Source organism: Gobius niger (assembly GCF_951799975.1).
Source record: "Gobius niger genome assembly, chromosome: 8".
Lineage (NCBI taxonomy): Eukaryota > Metazoa > Chordata > Actinopteri > Gobiiformes > Gobiidae > Gobius > Gobius niger.
Genome location: NC_136859.1, coordinates 12,210,799 through 12,226,720, shown reverse-complemented (window position 1 = coordinate 12,226,720; position 15,922 = coordinate 12,210,799). Strand labels below are relative to the sequence as shown.

Sequence of the window (15,922 nt, the reverse complement as noted above, 5' to 3'; positions counted from 1 at the left end):
ATACTAGCAATTACAGTGCAGTAATAACTCGATTTTTATCAATTTTACCACAATATGAAGACTTCCAGCACTTACGAAACTTCCCAAAAAAGTGACCGAGCGTAAGTTCATGAGCGCGGCTACGTACGTTCGAAGGGCCGCTAAGCGCCCGGTTGTTCCAAGAACCTTTTTGTTGTGTTTTCATCCTTGTTTTGGCACATTTTTAATGAAGCTTTTAGATTTGGGTAATACCCGTTTATTATGATAGATCCATGGTAATACCAAACTGGAGAACATGTACTCAGTTCAGGTGGGGGTTAAGAGGTTAAACCATGGACGGGAGTGATATGAGACCTTCCGGGGGCACCCGTTAAAAGTCAAGCAGCAGAATTTTGAACAATTTGCAGTTTGTTCAGAACCGACTTATTCAGACGGGTAAAAACAGAGTTGCAATAGTCAAGTCTTTAAGCATTAAAAAAGCGACAAAAACACAAATAATTTGACCAAAATGTGATAAAAAAAGCAACAAAACGCAACAAAAAAATTACGAAAAAATTAAACAAAAAAGCGTCAAAAACGTAGGTTTGAGTAAAGCTGAATCCATAGCGGTAACGTGTTTAAAAGAGTGACAGATTTTGTCCAATCAGAAGCACGAGACTTCACGGCACTTTTTATCGCGAGATCTGGGCACTTCCTTTTCCCTTTTCGCTCCGAGTCCAAGATGGTAGGTACTGCTTTAGCGATGGTTTAAATAGAGTATCGGGGCTATCCACGATAATCCTCTGAAAATACACGCCGTATGTCATAAAATACGATATATCTTCACCAACGACGCTGTTTATGTTTTAGTATTGTGAAGATTGTATGTGAAAAAGCTGCTTCTCCCTGATTAGCTTGCCATATTTGCTACTGACCCCAGTGATGTTGATGTGTCACAATTAGTCGTTAAATTTAGGTACAAACCCGAGTTGAAAATGCGTCCTATACTCCCAATGAGCTATCCCTTTATATTGTCTTTTCCCCGTAATCATAATTCTACAGAATAAACTCTGAAATGTCGCTTCATATTACGTTTTGCCGTAATGGGTATCTCAACGTGTGTACCGGCTCCTGCTACATGGCTAGCAGCTAATGTGCTTGTTGCATGATTTCAACCCCGTTTCCTAACAAATAAAATCTCCAGTCGAGTGTGACACATGATTTTGTTTCATCATTGATTTGTGTTTATAGGGAGTTGACATCCGACACAACAAGGACCGTAAGGTTCACAGGAAGGAGCCCAAGAGCCAGGATATCTACCTGCGGCTCCTGGTCAAGGTAAGTTCAATGAATACATGTATTTATCTTTTGTTCATAAATCACATGTTTATACTATCTGTGTGTCTAGTTGTACAGGTTTCTTGCCCGTCGCTCAAATGCTCCCTTCAACAAAGTTGTTTTGAAGAGGCTCTTCATGAGCCGTACAAACAGGCCACCAATCTCCGTCTCTCGCCTGGTAAGGATTTGTTCCATGCCTGAATCTGCGTTTGTAACATACCTCTGTAAACACTGAAGTAATTGGCTGAAAGCAACAGATCTGTTCTTTTGACTTGACAATATTATGCTTTTATTCCCCTCTTGCTCTGTTTCACACCGGTTTTGTTCCTCTGTGTTGTGCAGATCCGTAAGATGAAGATGCCTGGACGTGAGAACAGAACTGCAGTTGTTGTGGGAACTGTAACTGATGATGTTAGGATTCAGGATATCCCCAAACTCAAGGTATTTTTAGTGTAACTGTTTATTCATCAAAGTCGCAAGTTTGTTATTTGTGTAATGTACAATTGTCTTCACAGATCTGTGCTCTGAAAGTAACTGATGGAGCCCGTCGCAGGATCCTGAAGGCTGGTGGTGAGCTGATGACATTTGACCAGCTCGCTCTGGCTTCTCCCAAAGGACAGGGCACAGTGCTGCTGTCAGGTATATTCATCATTCTTTGTTTTCATTATTTGAAGAATTTCAGTTTTTTATTTGTCTTTTATTTGGTCGGGACCATGCATGTTAATAAACACACATGGGACTCTTGCATATAAATACGCCAGGGCAGATTCATGCCATGGGTCACTGGCACTTTCAAACACACTCCTCTTTTAATTATTGACATTTTAGTGGTAGGTGAAATTGGAGTAGTATTTAGATTTAACAATCATTTTTGGAATTGATGTTTTCTACTGTGTTGTAGCATTAGCAATACTGTTAACGTTTAAATGTCTTCCATTGTGCCCACAATAGTTGATAGCTTTTTTGTCATTGTCACGTTTCCAATGGACAATCTCTTGTTACATATTGTGAAATGACTAAAATAAATGAAATTTGTTTTCAGGACCTCGCAAAGGCAGAGAGGTGTATAGGCACTTTGGCAAGGCCCCTGGAACCCCTCACAGCCGCACAAAGTAAGTGGTTACTTTACCTGCGTCTAATGGAAGTCACTTATTACTTATCAGATGAGTACATATGTAGTGATCAACTTCACGTTGTCATACATGGGCCACAATTTGTACTTGTGTAGGGTTATTGCATCAGTGATGTATAGTAGAACATATGAATTAAAGCAGCATTTAATATAGGGTCGGCATCATTATACTGGTTAAAAAAAAAAAGTAATCTATAGTTTTCAATCATTTCATAGAATAACTCCAGTCTATAAACCTGATGTACAACTGGTTTTGTAGTGTATCCGTTTCATAATGAAATGTTGGACCCAAATAAAAATAACTTCCACATGCCTCAGGCGGTGTTAAGGGATCGCTGCATCGTTACGTCCGAGGCACTGGTGGGCAACGTAAATGTATAAAATAGATGATAGTTCTATGGTGGGTCAAAACATCATTCAGAGCATTGCTTCTGGCGCTGTAAAAGATCTGTAATTTAACAGCTCTTCAAGCTCGGAACAATCAGCTGTTCACCCACCAGTCACTCAAACATCCCGTGAAAATCACAAAAATTAACAATAACGGCGATCCTCCCTATTGAGACCATCTAGATTGTTGCCAAATGTGTTCAACTAAATGCACACAATGAAAGATTGGAGTCAACTCAGACCACATCGACTAAACCACCACCAGGGGGCAATCCTATTTGTACCCCTCCCCCAGTTTAGCCACTTTTAATGTCTGTTAGCACCCACAGTGTTTGTTTTCCATTCAAACTACATAAATAATTTATGCTTATGCTCCCATGATCTGTCTCCAACATGAAATTGTCTCATGACTAGGGCTGGTTACTATTAATGATAGAACTATGGCAGTTTTTAATACTGTAGGTGTCTTTAGATGACAAGTTTTGATGCCTGTTGGGTCCCACAGACATAATTAAAGTTACTTGGTTGTTTCCACTCAGATAAAAAAAACAAAAAAATAAAAAGTAACGGTCCCCAGCCCTAGTCACGACACCTGTGGCTGTTCAGAGTCTCTGGTCGAGAACCACTGCTTTAATTCATGACAAGAATTGCCACATTTTGATGCTTTCAGTTTCAAGACAATTTTATATTGAAGCATCAATGTGAGTTTCAATGACATGCAACATAATTTAGCTTAACTAGGCTATTTGATTTAATAATGTATTTATTTAACGGTATTGTTAGTGTTAGTACACGCTCTAGTGCCCAAATTGCTTGGATTAATTCAACAAATTGCACTGTCAAATTTTGAATTGTGATCTGAAAGGACTTGTTTATAAAAGCCTGCTAAATAAAGATTGTTCTTTTCCCCCCAGACCCTATGTGCGCTCCAAGGGCAGGAAGTTCGAGAGAGCTCGTGGTCGCAGAGCCAGCCGTGGCTACAAGAACTAAGTCTCGTCATTGTTTTCCACGCAATCTTGTACAAATAAAAGATCGGCTGGTTGTACAACACGTGTCTTTTCCCTTTGTTGCTTGCACGACTTCAGGAACTATGTGATATGTTTTCAAAGCTGTGAATGGGAAAGGGCTTTTCATGAACAAGTATCGTGAATATTGGTGGAGTGAGCTTTTGTTCCACTTTTTATTATACTGCACCGTCACTGGGGGATTTTTCATTTTTGGTGTAATGAACCACTTTAAATGGTACAAAGATACAAAGATTTGAACAGAAACTACTTGCTGCATAATGGCCCATTGCAATCAAATCATTAAAACAATATTTTATTGGGTGTTTACTGAACAAAAACATTACATTTTAAATAGACTTACGTTGAGCTGGGATCTTAAGTCTTTTTGATGGTAAATTTGTCTGATTAAGCGTCACCAAGGCACAAAACTACCTCATTAGGTGGTACTTTGTGTTTTTGGCGGCGGCGCAAAAGCGACATCAGGAATTTGTTGTTGACCAGTATTGATATGAGTTGTCCTGGAAAGAATTGACTCAGAGCGGAAGCTGTGGTCGGTCAGCGATTGGAGAATGTCGGTGGGTGTTGCTGTATTTTCCTTATCGCCATTGGGTTTCCTCTGCGCCGCTCAAAGCCGCCGCTGCTGCGTCTCCAAAGCACTGTCTCGGACCTTTTCCTGTGCCATAGCCTCCAGAGCAAAAGACTGCCGTCAGAGGGGGACAAGATGAGGTAAATCAGGCTCGAATACAACCTTTGAATACTCTCACTTTGTAGTTTGGTCATAATGTGGATAGAAATGTGTTGATTTTATACCTGGCGCTGCGTAAAGACAGTTTTTTATCAGGCTAGCCAGAGAGTTGTCACCGAATCTCGCGTTATCGGCTCAACTTTGGACCTTTTTTGTGGATAACGATAAACATGGTGACTACGGCATTTAGACTAGCCATCTTTTGTAGTATTTTGGTAAAACATGTGTGCGTTATTGTGACTTTATAAACGTTCCGCGGAAACAAGTAGCTAGTTTTGGCTAACTGGCTGGACTGTCCAGTGTACAGTAGCTAGCTTCTGACTCGGGAACGGTCATCAAACATTTGCTGATGTGTTGAGTTTGAACCTTGCAAACTATTATTGAAATATTTCATTGCCAAAATAAACCCCTCTAGATTATGTCAGCATCACTCAGCCTCGTTACGCGCATATGGTAACGCGCTGGAATGTAGTTTTGCAGGTTTATCACAGCAGTTTGACGTGTACTTCTTATATTTGCCTAGTATAATCATCTATACACACGATTTCACCCTTGCTGTCGATGGCCGAAGCTGGTAAATGTAATAACTTGGCTGTTAAACATCAATTAGTGCTTTCTAGAATTTGCCCCAAAATACACCCCCAACTCCACAGACTCATTGTGACAAATTTAGCAGCTGACATTATTTTGTTGGGTGTCTCCGCCCTGCTTTTCAAGGACGTAATGCGCAACAATGGGCATCTATCAGGCCCTTTTTGTGGTTATTATCGGACCAGGACATCAGCCAACTAAACTGCTTTTCATACATCTACACTTAGCTTGCGTTTGTCTCCATGGGACTTTTAATAAGATGTGGTCAGCATTTATTATGAGTAGCGTCTGCTGGATCTAGTGGTGGTTGAGGTCAATTGATTTTACTTTACGCAGTGTAAGAAGAGGCCACAGTACCCACAGAAGTTGTTAATGGGGTGGCCTAAATATGCCAGCATCCACAAGCTATTGTTTCAGATGGATCCAGAGTTAACTACAGTGTATTCTCGTCGCCTCTCATAAAAGTGTCCTGCTTAATTTCTAAATTTGCATTTCTGCACTTGTAACGCTTAGTCATTTCAGTCTGGCACTTATTGAGTAACTATGTGGAGAGAAAATACTGATTGTTCTGCAGATTTGTTGAGGATGTATGACATTTAGTCAGCTTTAACCAAGCTGAAACTGAGGCCATAGGACATATTTCCTTCATATCTAATCTCTTCCTCTTATCATAACGGAGCTATTCTGTACTTTTGTCACTGTTATTATGTAATTCGGATACAGAATCTGATACTGAATGACAACCTTTGTCCGCTGAAATGAATTTGGATGTGCTATCTGTCAGTAGTAGCTAACTCCAGGAAGTATTTAGTTGGTTTAAACATCTCTAATTAGTTTTTTTTGTCTTAAAACAGGAACAGAGATCTAAAGGCGGGCACGTGAAGCTTTACCCAAGAATATCGTCATGACATGAACTAAGCCCCTACAAGAACTGCCTCTCCTTGTTTGTCTTTTTGTTTTTGTGTCTGTGTTGATGTCTTAATTTTTTTGTATTTTTTTTTTTGGACCCTCCTTTTGTGGAGTGTATTTGATGAGTTGGGAATATCTATGTAAAACCAGATCACACTACTTTCTGAAAGTGGGCCCAGTCACCTCTGGCAGCCTCTTTCACACGTATCACTCAGATCAACGATAGCAATAATGGTATCAAAGGTCTTGGCAATACCTACACTTATCATATCTAGAGGCATTTGATAACATTTTAGCTTGCACTTTTATTTATGATATTTACATAAGTTGCACCATATTGTAATCGTCCTAGCTGCCTTTTATGATTGTCTTATTAATGTTCATTTTATTATTTCTAAAATACAATTGCTGTTATTTGTTGTAATTATTTAAACTGCTGCTTTCTCGAACAGGCAGCTCACTTTGATTGTTTTACTTATCTTTCACTGTGCTATATAATTATACAGCACTGTTTTTGAACGTTTGGGAGTCACTACATATTAGGCATTGTTTTGAAACTGTGAGGGAAATGGTTCGTCCTGAAGCTTATCTTCAAGAAGATGCTGAGATGATCCCACAAGGACACTTGATTCAACTCTTAAAACACTGAAGATCTTACATATTATTTCATGTATGAAAAAAACCTCACAGACCTGCTGAAGTTACATCAGGACTGCAAAGCTCATGAGGATGCGCTCCCCAGACCCGTCTTCACTGTCTCCTTCAGAGGCGCTGCTTCATGGGCAGTTCGCCTCCTGGGGATCTGGAAACAACAGCAACAACAACAGTTGTCCTAACAGCCCTGGGGGTCCTGGAGGCCTCTCCCCCACTGCACCCCCCACTCCATCTCTGGCCTCCAACTATGCCCTGACCCTGACCTACACCCACATCCATATCCAACGACTGACCCCTCGTTCCGGGAAAGAAGCCCGGCTGCTGCTGCCTTTATCGGAGCTGGTGGGGTGCAGCTGCCCTCGTGCCCCAGCACCCCCCTTGCTGGTGCTGTACTGGTACCCTCCGGGGAAACGGCGTAAAGGGGTCTCCCGGCGGAGGCAGGTTCGAGCGTACCTGGCTGAGAGCAGGTGTGAAGCTGAGAGATGGTCTGCTGCTGTGCAGTGTCTGCTCCGGGGAGTGCCCGTTACTGCTGACACAGGTGAGTCGCTCAGCGCCGTTTATGCAGTCATTTGGAGCTTTCTCAGTCGTCCATGAGAGTTGCTTCTTAAATATACATATTTACTACATTTTCCATCTGTGTACTCTAAAAAAGGGTTGTTGACACCTGGTTTAGAAAAAAAAATCAATTTACATACAACTTATCACTTATTTTTTCATTGCTAAACAAAACAAAATACACTTTTATACCTGATCATTTTTCACCTGGCAGCAAACTAAAATGCCATTTTGAGCACAGAAAATGTTCCATATTATTTGCTGCTGTTTGATGTAACTATCTATTTTAGAATTTATTTACATTATGCTGCTTCTGTTTTTGCCTTATCTGTGCGTCACAGACAGACTGTATCATTCAGAGTCAATGAAAAGCTTTTCAGGGTGGGTCACCCTCGCACTTTCCTTGCCCTTTATAACTTGGCATTTAATGTTTATGTTTAACTGAACACATTTAGACTTCCCACTTCATTATAACACTACATTCATAACCTTTGATATAACATCTGATTACTTTCCTTGTATGGACAATGGCATTTTCTTATGAGGACTAAGTCTCCAGGATTTCCCAGTGTGTGCCTGAGGGCATTTGTACATTTTGCATTGCTATAGCTTTGGCCCTGTTTTATTTAAATGTTTCTTTTTTGTGAGCAGCTCTAAAATACCTTGTATGAATTAGAGTTTTGAGTTGAGACAAAACCTGTGGCTGTTTTTAACGGTGTTGTTATTTTCAGAGTTTTCAAGAAGTCTGCTACCTCGTCCCAGGCGACTACTGTTATTGGTCAACCCCTTTAGTGGAAGAGGCCAAGCAATGCAGTGGTGTCAGAACCACATCCTGCCAATGATTCGAGAAGCCAACATCAGCTACAATCTTATCCAGACAGGTAAAGTGATGCAAATGTGAATATACTATGAACTACGCATCCTGAACATCTAAAATGACTTGTTGTAGAGCGTCAGAACCACGCCAGAGAGCTCATCAGACAGATCTCTCTCCCAGAGTGGGACGGCATCGTCATTGTGTCTGGAGATGGCCTGCTTCATGAGGTATGTGATAATGTAATGTATTATAGTGAAATGTAGCACACATTTAGTTTTAATGTGTTTACATTTAATTTATTACGTATTTTTTCGTCTAATTTTGTAGGTTATCAATGGACTGATGGAGCGTCCTGACTGGGAGCAAGCAATAAAAACACCTGTCGGCATTCTGCCCTGTGGCTCTGGAAACGCACTGGCTGGCTCCGTCAACCACCATGCAGGGTGAGCACTTAACAAAATAAACTTTTCAAAACCTTTTTTCTAAATGCTATGCTCCTTTGTTTTGTGTTTAGCGGCGCCTAACATGAATGTCATATTGCCTACAGATATGATATGTGCCTCCGGGAGCCCCTCCTTTTAAACTGCTGCTTCTTGCTGAGTCGTGGTGGTGTTCGACCCATGGACTTGGTCTCTGTGACCACAAGCCCTGCTCCCAACAGTCACTCAGCCCCACGGAGACTCTTCTCCTTTCTCTCTGTTGCCTGGGGCTTTGTATCAGATGTTGATATTGAGAGCGAAAGGTACGTTAGATTCAGTGGCGTGCACAGACATTTTGAGGGGCAGGTGCTCAACCAAGACAAAAGGGCTCAACCCCCCCCACCCCCAAAAAAAAGAAGAAGTGATTTTTCTGTAATTAGTGACACTAACAGACCATTGATTAACACAGCAACATAAAATGTTCAACTATGTGGACCTAATAGTAAACTACAAAGACTTTAAAGGACAATGTAGGACTGCACTTAAAGGCACACTGCATAACATGTTGGACTATATTGTTGTGGCAAAACAAAACATGCTCCTAATGACCAGCTCAACACAGAAAGTGCTGTTGCTGCTGTGTGTAATAAAAGAATGGATTTGGATGTGAAACTAACCTGTCTAAATCTCAAATTCTACTGCCTTTAGTCACATCTCCATGGAGACAAGCTGGAGACGTACCCACTCCCAGTAAAGTTTACAGCCATATCTTAGGCGGGGTTAGCCTCACAGATGTTTGTTTGTACAATTCTGAGGTATTTTTCAATGATGAAAATAATGGTGATAAAATAAATGCTTGTATTTCAATTTTATTTATTGGGCAAAATTCTACACATTGTGGCTTTAAGTCTAGCACAAATAAATGATGCAAAGGTACTGTAGCCTACACTTAAAACATCTGGTTTGTCAATATCATGACATGGATATTTTTGTCCTCGAGAGGCAGAGGAGGAATGAAGCGCGATATGAAGTTGCTGAACATAAAAACTGTATTTTCAGCACATGTGGCCTGCCTTAATAAGGCAAATATCTAAGAACTATAAAATAAATAATACATAATATTGGGGAGAAAAAATAAACAGGTCTTGAGAAGGGCACTTAAAGGGCACAGGGCAAAGGGGCAGGTGCTTGAGCACCACCTGGGCTCTATCTGTGCACGTCCCTGGTTAGATTAATACACAGCCAAACCGAAAACAGAAGTCGCCACAAAAAATATAAAAAATTGATTATTGTGTTGGACCATCTTTAGCTTTGCATGTATTTGCTGCAATGTCAAAAAAATCACCAAGATCTTGTCTTGATGGGCGAGTGTGACTGCACAAAGCCTTCTCCCGCACATCCCAACGATTCTCAATGGGGTTAAGATCTGGACTCTGTGGCCAATCCATGTGTAAAAAATGATGTCTCATTCATAATGTGAGCCCGACGGATCCTGGCATTGCCATCTTGGAATATGGAGGAAGAAATCCATTGATGGAATAACCTGGTCATTCAGGATGTTCAGGGAGTCCGCTGATCTCATTCTTTGGGCATATTGTGGTGTTGAACCTAGACATTACCAATTACAGCAACTCCAAATCAAAACATTTAGTGAAATCCAGGTGGCGACTTTTGTTCTTGGTCGGGTGTACAATTGTACCTTCTTAGTACTAGTCTTTTTGGTCTCCTAGGCCATGTTCTCTGACTCTGCTTTATCCTCTTATTTACAGGTATAGAGGCCTAGGCTCAGCTCGTTTCACTTTGGGAACCCTTGTACGAATAGCTTCTCTCCGATCATACAAGGGTCGGCTCTCCTATTTGCCACCAACTGTTAGCACCATGTCGCCAGACGCCACACCTCCACCGCCCCGGAGACCTTTGTCCCGCAGCATCACCGAAGGCTTGGAGGGCTTCTGCAAAACACCCATTCATCGCACAAGCTCAGATATGGGCATCAGCGAGCAGAGGAGCCTGCGCAAAGGAGAAGGAGAGAGGGAAAAAGAGGAGAGACAGCGGGAGAGGGAACGAAGGAGGCAGCGGGCCAGGGGAGGAGGAACCGGAGTAGTGAGGACCAGCAGTTTGGCAGAAGACCGAGAGAGGGAGTTGGAGATGGAGGCTGAGGAGGAGTTGTGTTCAGAAAGATCAGGGACCAGTTCTGAGTCTAATGAAAGGGAAGACTGTAGCATGAGGAGGAATGAAAGATTGTGCCGCATTAAGGATGAAATTGAAGATGAGGGCAGAATAGAGCAGGACTCTAGTGAAATGGACGATGACGATAGGAGCAAAGACGGGGATGACCCAGACAGTGGAGGCTTTGAGGAAGGGGAGGTAGTGTTGCCGGGAAAAGATCCGGGGGAAAGCTATGGAGTAGACACAGGACAGGGGGCAGATGAAGACGCTCAGACTGATTTTACTTATGAAGAACCCAGACAGGCTGTTAGAAAGAACTCGGCGCCTTCTAGCCAGATTGTCAGTGCACTGTTGACCCAGAGTCAGGAACCAGATGCGACAACTCCGTACAGCGTTGAGGACATGGACTTAAACGGGACATACTACCAGAAAGAGCCATACCCCCTAGACCCCCGTGAGCGTGCACTGACCATCTCCTCTCCTTTCCGCCACTCGCCCTTTTCCTACAAGCCCAAAGCACTAGACCAGAACCAGAACGCGTCCCGCCCACGACCCCTTTCCCTCCTCCAGCACTCGCAGTCGAACTCTCTGCCCCCAAAACTGTCCTCCCTGTCTCTCTCCTTGTCTCCCACTCCCCCCTCCTCTCCGTCCTGCACCTCACCTCATGCTTCATCATATCTCGTCCCGCGCCCCAACACCCCGAACTCTACCTCACCCTCGCCCCTACGCACACCGTCCTCCTCGTTTAACTTTGACATTGCCGAGCCAGCAGGACCACTCAAAAACCGTCCTTTCGTGCCACTACCTTCGAATCTTCCGAAAGATCATTTGCTGCCCCCCCTCGACCAGCCTCTTCCGACCCACGACTGGGTAACCATAGAGGGAGACTTTGTCCTTGTGTTGGCCCTCTATCAGAGCCACCTGGGAGCTGACCTTCATGCTGCACCTCAGGCCAGATTTGACGATGGCCTCATTCACCTGACTTTTGTGCGAGCGGGGATCTCAAGAGCCACTTTGCTGAGACTGTTCTTCGCGATGGAAAGGGGGACCCATCACTCTGTCAGTTCTCCCTACGTGAGCCACATAACCTGCAGAGCCTTCCGCCTGCAGCCGCTGTCCTCCCGGGGAACACTGACGGTGGATGGAGAACTCGTACCCTATGGGCCTCTGCAAGCACAGGTCAGAATACAAACCTTTTTCATTTTTAGTAGAATATAGTAAAATAGTATGACTTTCCCATTGGATGATTACTGAATATTCTACAGCACTATCTACACTTTGAGGTCCGCTAATTACTTTTCTTCCATGATGCATTTTCCAAAATGAAGGCCAGGATTCATTAGGCTTGAATTGTGAAAAAGTGATAAAGAAAGAATGAGAATCTTTCGGACGACGACTTTATCAGTACTTTATCAAGAGAGATGCTAGATAGCGGGTGCACGCTGGAAAATAAAATATGCCATTTTGTGGGTGTGCTGCACCTGATTTAACAATTGAAATGATGTGTGAGGCAAGGCAAGTTTATTTGTAGAGCACAGTTCATACACAAGGCAATTCAAAGTGCTTCACAGTTGCATAAAATTACAAGAAAGCAGATAACATCAATAAAACATCAACATCATTAATTAATTACATTGAAAAGCAAGAGTGCGTCTATAAAATACTTTCAGTGTCATATGCACGGGTAAAAAGAATTGTTTTCAGGCTGGATTTGAACATTGTCAGAGTCGAGGCCTGTCTCACATCCTCATGAAGACTGTTCCAGATTCTAGCTGCATGAAACTGAAACACAGCCTCAACAGTATTATGGTCACAAATCCTATATGTAAGTTCAAAAAAATGCCTGTGCTGCTGCTTTACTTTTGCGCATGAGCAAATGCTTGGTAAATGTGCCACTTAGTGCAGTGGTCCTCCTTGAGATCTATTGTGGCAGTTCAATCTATTCTGTTGTCAGCCGACCTCTTGACACATAATGTGGTCAAACATGCTATAATTATTTATCTTGAGGTTCTTACCAATTGGCTGAAAGGCCCTGAAGCTGAAGCTAAGAATGTGTTTGGAAAGTAAGGGAAGATTTTGGTTAAAGGGGCTAGATACAAGTTGGCGATTGTATACTCACTACTGCCACCTCAGGTCATACGTATAACTGCACCTTCTATATTTAGCTTGTGCCTGACGGCAATTCAGACCGAAGTAACAACTTTTTGAGTGACAGTGCATGATTTTAGAGGCAGTTGTGGTGAACAGGTCTGGGCTCATTCTACACATTAGGACATGGCTGGAACATGTAAGGGGAAGAAAATACATCATTTTAACATTTTTAAACTCTGTATAGTCCCTTTAAATGTACTTGCTCCCACTTTCATTGTTTATGAACAAAAAAATATCAGGTACAGGGCCTTTAACTGGTAAGAACCTCCAAACAAATAGTGTCTTTTGTTTTGTCCAGGCTGTGAATCCTTTGCCTCAGATCACAGTACTACTTTACACCATTTAGTGACTTTAATTAATACAGCAATTACCATTTTTATTCAAATGATCAATTGTTCTTGTAAAGTGTTTTCTCAAAAGTCGTCTCTTCCTGTGTTTCAGGTTCATCCTTCCTTGTCTCGTCTTATTGTTGGTGATTCCGGAGTGAAGATCACCAGATTCTAAAGACTCAGGGACTGGTTGAGCTGCATTCAGCATTGCGTCTACTGACTTATGTAATCATTGTTGCCATGTCCTCACAAAGTGGATAAAGTAAGAGTGTGAGGGTTAACCATAAGGGACTCTTAGAATAGCCTGGGTCTGCTGATATGGCTTTTCTAGATTTTATTGAAAGGGATAACCCACCGAGCCACACGTTATTGAGCGCGACTGCAGGGATTAATGTATTTGATAAATGGATGAAAAAAATGCACCTCGTTGCACAACTGTAGGATTACACTCGGCGTCCTCTGAGAAGCATGAAAACTGCACAAACTGGAACATGAGAGGGAAAACAATCGAATGCGTGAGGATCCCTTGGTGCAAAAGTGCATGTGTTCGACGTACCGTAGTCGTATGCATGCAGAGAAGCACTACCTGTTTTTGCCTTACCGTGATATAGAAAGAAATCCAAATAGTATTAAAATTGTATTAAATGACACTATCAAAATCATATAAAATCGCTGGGCTAAAGCTCCAGTGCAAATCATCCATGGCCTTCCGTGTCTAATTAAGTTTTATTGCAAAATCTCCGTCCTGGAATGCCTTATTTGCCAGTGGACAATGTGCTTTCTGTGCCCTTTTCTAGTCCTGAAGGAAAACTAAATAATTAATCCTTTTGCCACTTTTCATCGCATCCTTTCACGATTGCTAGGCTTATATGTTTAGACAGGTAGGAGTTGGATTATATGTACGTCCAATCTGCTGCATCAATACCAAATGAGGATTTTCATGCATTGAACAACATCGAGCCTTTCTAAGAGTAGGTCGAGTTCACATTCAAACTTCAATATATAACTCTGTGACTGTTTTTTGAACATCCACCGAAGCTGAACCAGGAAATAAATTCATCTTTTAGTTTGTGCTGACAAAACATATCTTAGTTGAAAGGCAAATTCTCCCACCGAACTTTCCGCCTCAATTAATAAACGCTGACGTCACGTGAACGCAACCTGTCGGAGCGATGCATTTCTGCTAGTCTACCCGTCTCGTGAACTGATGCACGATTCTTGATGTCAGAAAACGTAATGTCGTGAACTTTAATATGTCTGAACACACAAGCCTTTTATCTGTAGCTTTAGACTGTTTTATTAACATGTCAGTTCCATTGTTTTTTTGTTTATTTTGCACATCAATCAATAAAAAAGGAATCACACTAAAGTAGAATTAAGTGCTTTTGCTAAAAAAAAAAACTGCTGCATCATTCCTAAAGTATAATATGACAATGACAAAGTACTGGCATTTGTAACGATGTTTAAAATGCACAAAGGTTAATATGTTTGTGGTAAAGCATTACATGTAGAAATCTGACCGTATAATCAAATTAGTCTCCGATTTGTCACATTCACTGTACTCTCAAATATCAAAAAACAGCCTTGATCTTGCCATTCAGAAATTATATCCGCCTATCATTAAAAGATTTTCTTCTTGTTTACTTTTGTTCGGTCTCTCCACTCTGCGTTATTGGCATACTGTAAGTGTTATTCACGCCTCAATCAATGCCTTTGTTCTGTAACTTCCTGTGATTGAACCGCTCTGTTTGGTCAGAGCACTGCAAAAAAAAAAAAGGAATATCTGCATGAGAACGACTTCATTTTGAGGAGCTTAGATTTACTAATTGGACGTTGATATATTAATTTGTTTCGTGACATTTTGATTTATTGAAATATCTGCTAAAGGGGTAACTTTTTATTTTAGCCTTTTATAAGTGCAATTTCCGTACACTGTTAGCAGATGATTTGTATAAAAAAAAGAAGTTCACAATGTCTTTAAGTGACTCAAAATATCAAAGTCCAATAAGTAAATCAGTCAAAACTCCTTAAAACTACTCATAACTATGAGTCATCAAACATTCATTTCAGAGATACTGTTTTTTTTTTTGCAGTGAGGAAAGAATGAACTAAATGTTTTTGCTTTGGGCCTTTGTTCTTTTGTCTTACAGCGCACAAAGCAGCTAGTATACAATAATTACACTGTGCTTACTCAGCTACAGAATGTGATTTTTTTTATCAGCCTAGGCTTGTACACATTTCCAAATAGAAGCGTTAATAAAAACTGAAGTAATTGCCATAATGTTTACTCTTGATGTAAAGAGAAAGATAGTTTACTTTGTTAAATGTTGGAGTCTATGGCTATATAGCTTGGACCTTTATAGTGGCAGTGTCAGGGCTCGATCCCTATAAAGCTGTTGCAATGTTTGTAATGGACTGCCTTTAAGGATGTGTAATTATTACTAAAACTATGAAAGATGTACAGTTAATAGTTATATGATTTGCAATAAATGTACCTTGATACATTTGCCCTGTGTAAACTTTATTCTTTCATCGATGTAGATCGTTTTTTATTTTTTACTTCTCTATGCAATATGTCTTTGTGTCCTTTAAAGTGCATTATGTTGCTTTTGAAAATATTACTTATCTAGAAGGAAAACATCAGTTGCAAGTTCAGCAGCTAATAATTACCATTTTATTTCAGTGAAGCAGCAATTTTAATGAAGAAATGTTGGGCGGAAAAGTTATTGAAATTTACACGTTTCTGACAGGAAGTGACATA

General features: G+C 41.2%; 2 protein-coding genes across 2 annotated transcripts; both read left to right on the top strand.

Annotated features, from left to right (window-relative positions):
* Positions 1-660: 660 nt before the first annotated feature.
* On the top strand, positions 661-3,863 carry rpl18 (ribosomal protein L18). The gene is made up of 7 exons (XM_079561706.1): positions 661-703; positions 1,210-1,296; positions 1,367-1,474; positions 1,639-1,737; positions 1,812-1,935; positions 2,339-2,408; positions 3,730-3,863. The coding sequence occupies exons 1-7, from the start codon at positions 701-703 to the stop codon at positions 3,803-3,805; spliced, it is 567 nt and encodes a 188-aa protein (XP_079417832.1). The 5' UTR covers positions 661-700; the 3' UTR covers positions 3,806-3,863.
* Positions 3,864-6,519: 2,656 nt separating this feature from the next.
* Positions 6,520-13,850, top strand: sphk2 (sphingosine kinase 2). The gene is made up of 7 exons (XM_079562290.1): positions 6,520-7,259; positions 8,008-8,157; positions 8,226-8,320; positions 8,421-8,536; positions 8,641-8,835; positions 10,282-11,860; positions 13,274-13,850. Exons 1-7 carry the CDS (start codon positions 6,791-6,793, stop codon positions 13,334-13,336), a joined length of 2,667 nt encoding a protein of 888 aa, XP_079418416.1. The 5' UTR covers positions 6,520-6,790; the 3' UTR covers positions 13,337-13,850.
* Positions 13,851-15,922: the final 2,072 nt, after the last annotated feature.

Coding starts and splice junctions, on each gene's coding strand:
- sphk2 (XM_079562290.1), top strand. CDS start 6,791: ATGAGGATGCGCTCCCCAGACCCGTCTTCACTGTCTCCTTCAGAGGCG. Junction 8,158..8,225: donor CTACAATCTTATCCAGACAG/GTAAAGTGATGC, acceptor GACTTGTTGTAG/AGCGTCAGAACCACGCCAGA. Junction 8,537..8,640: donor TCCGTCAACCACCATGCAGG/GTGAGCACTTAA, acceptor TATTGCCTACAG/ATATGATATGTGCCTCCGGG.
- rpl18 (XM_079561706.1), top strand. Junction 1,475..1,638: donor CAATCTCCGTCTCTCGCCTG/GTAAGGATTTGT, acceptor TGTGTTGTGCAG/ATCCGTAAGATGAAGATGCC. Junction 1,936..2,338: donor GGGCACAGTGCTGCTGTCAG/GTATATTCATCA, acceptor ATTTGTTTTCAG/GACCTCGCAAAGGCAGAGAG.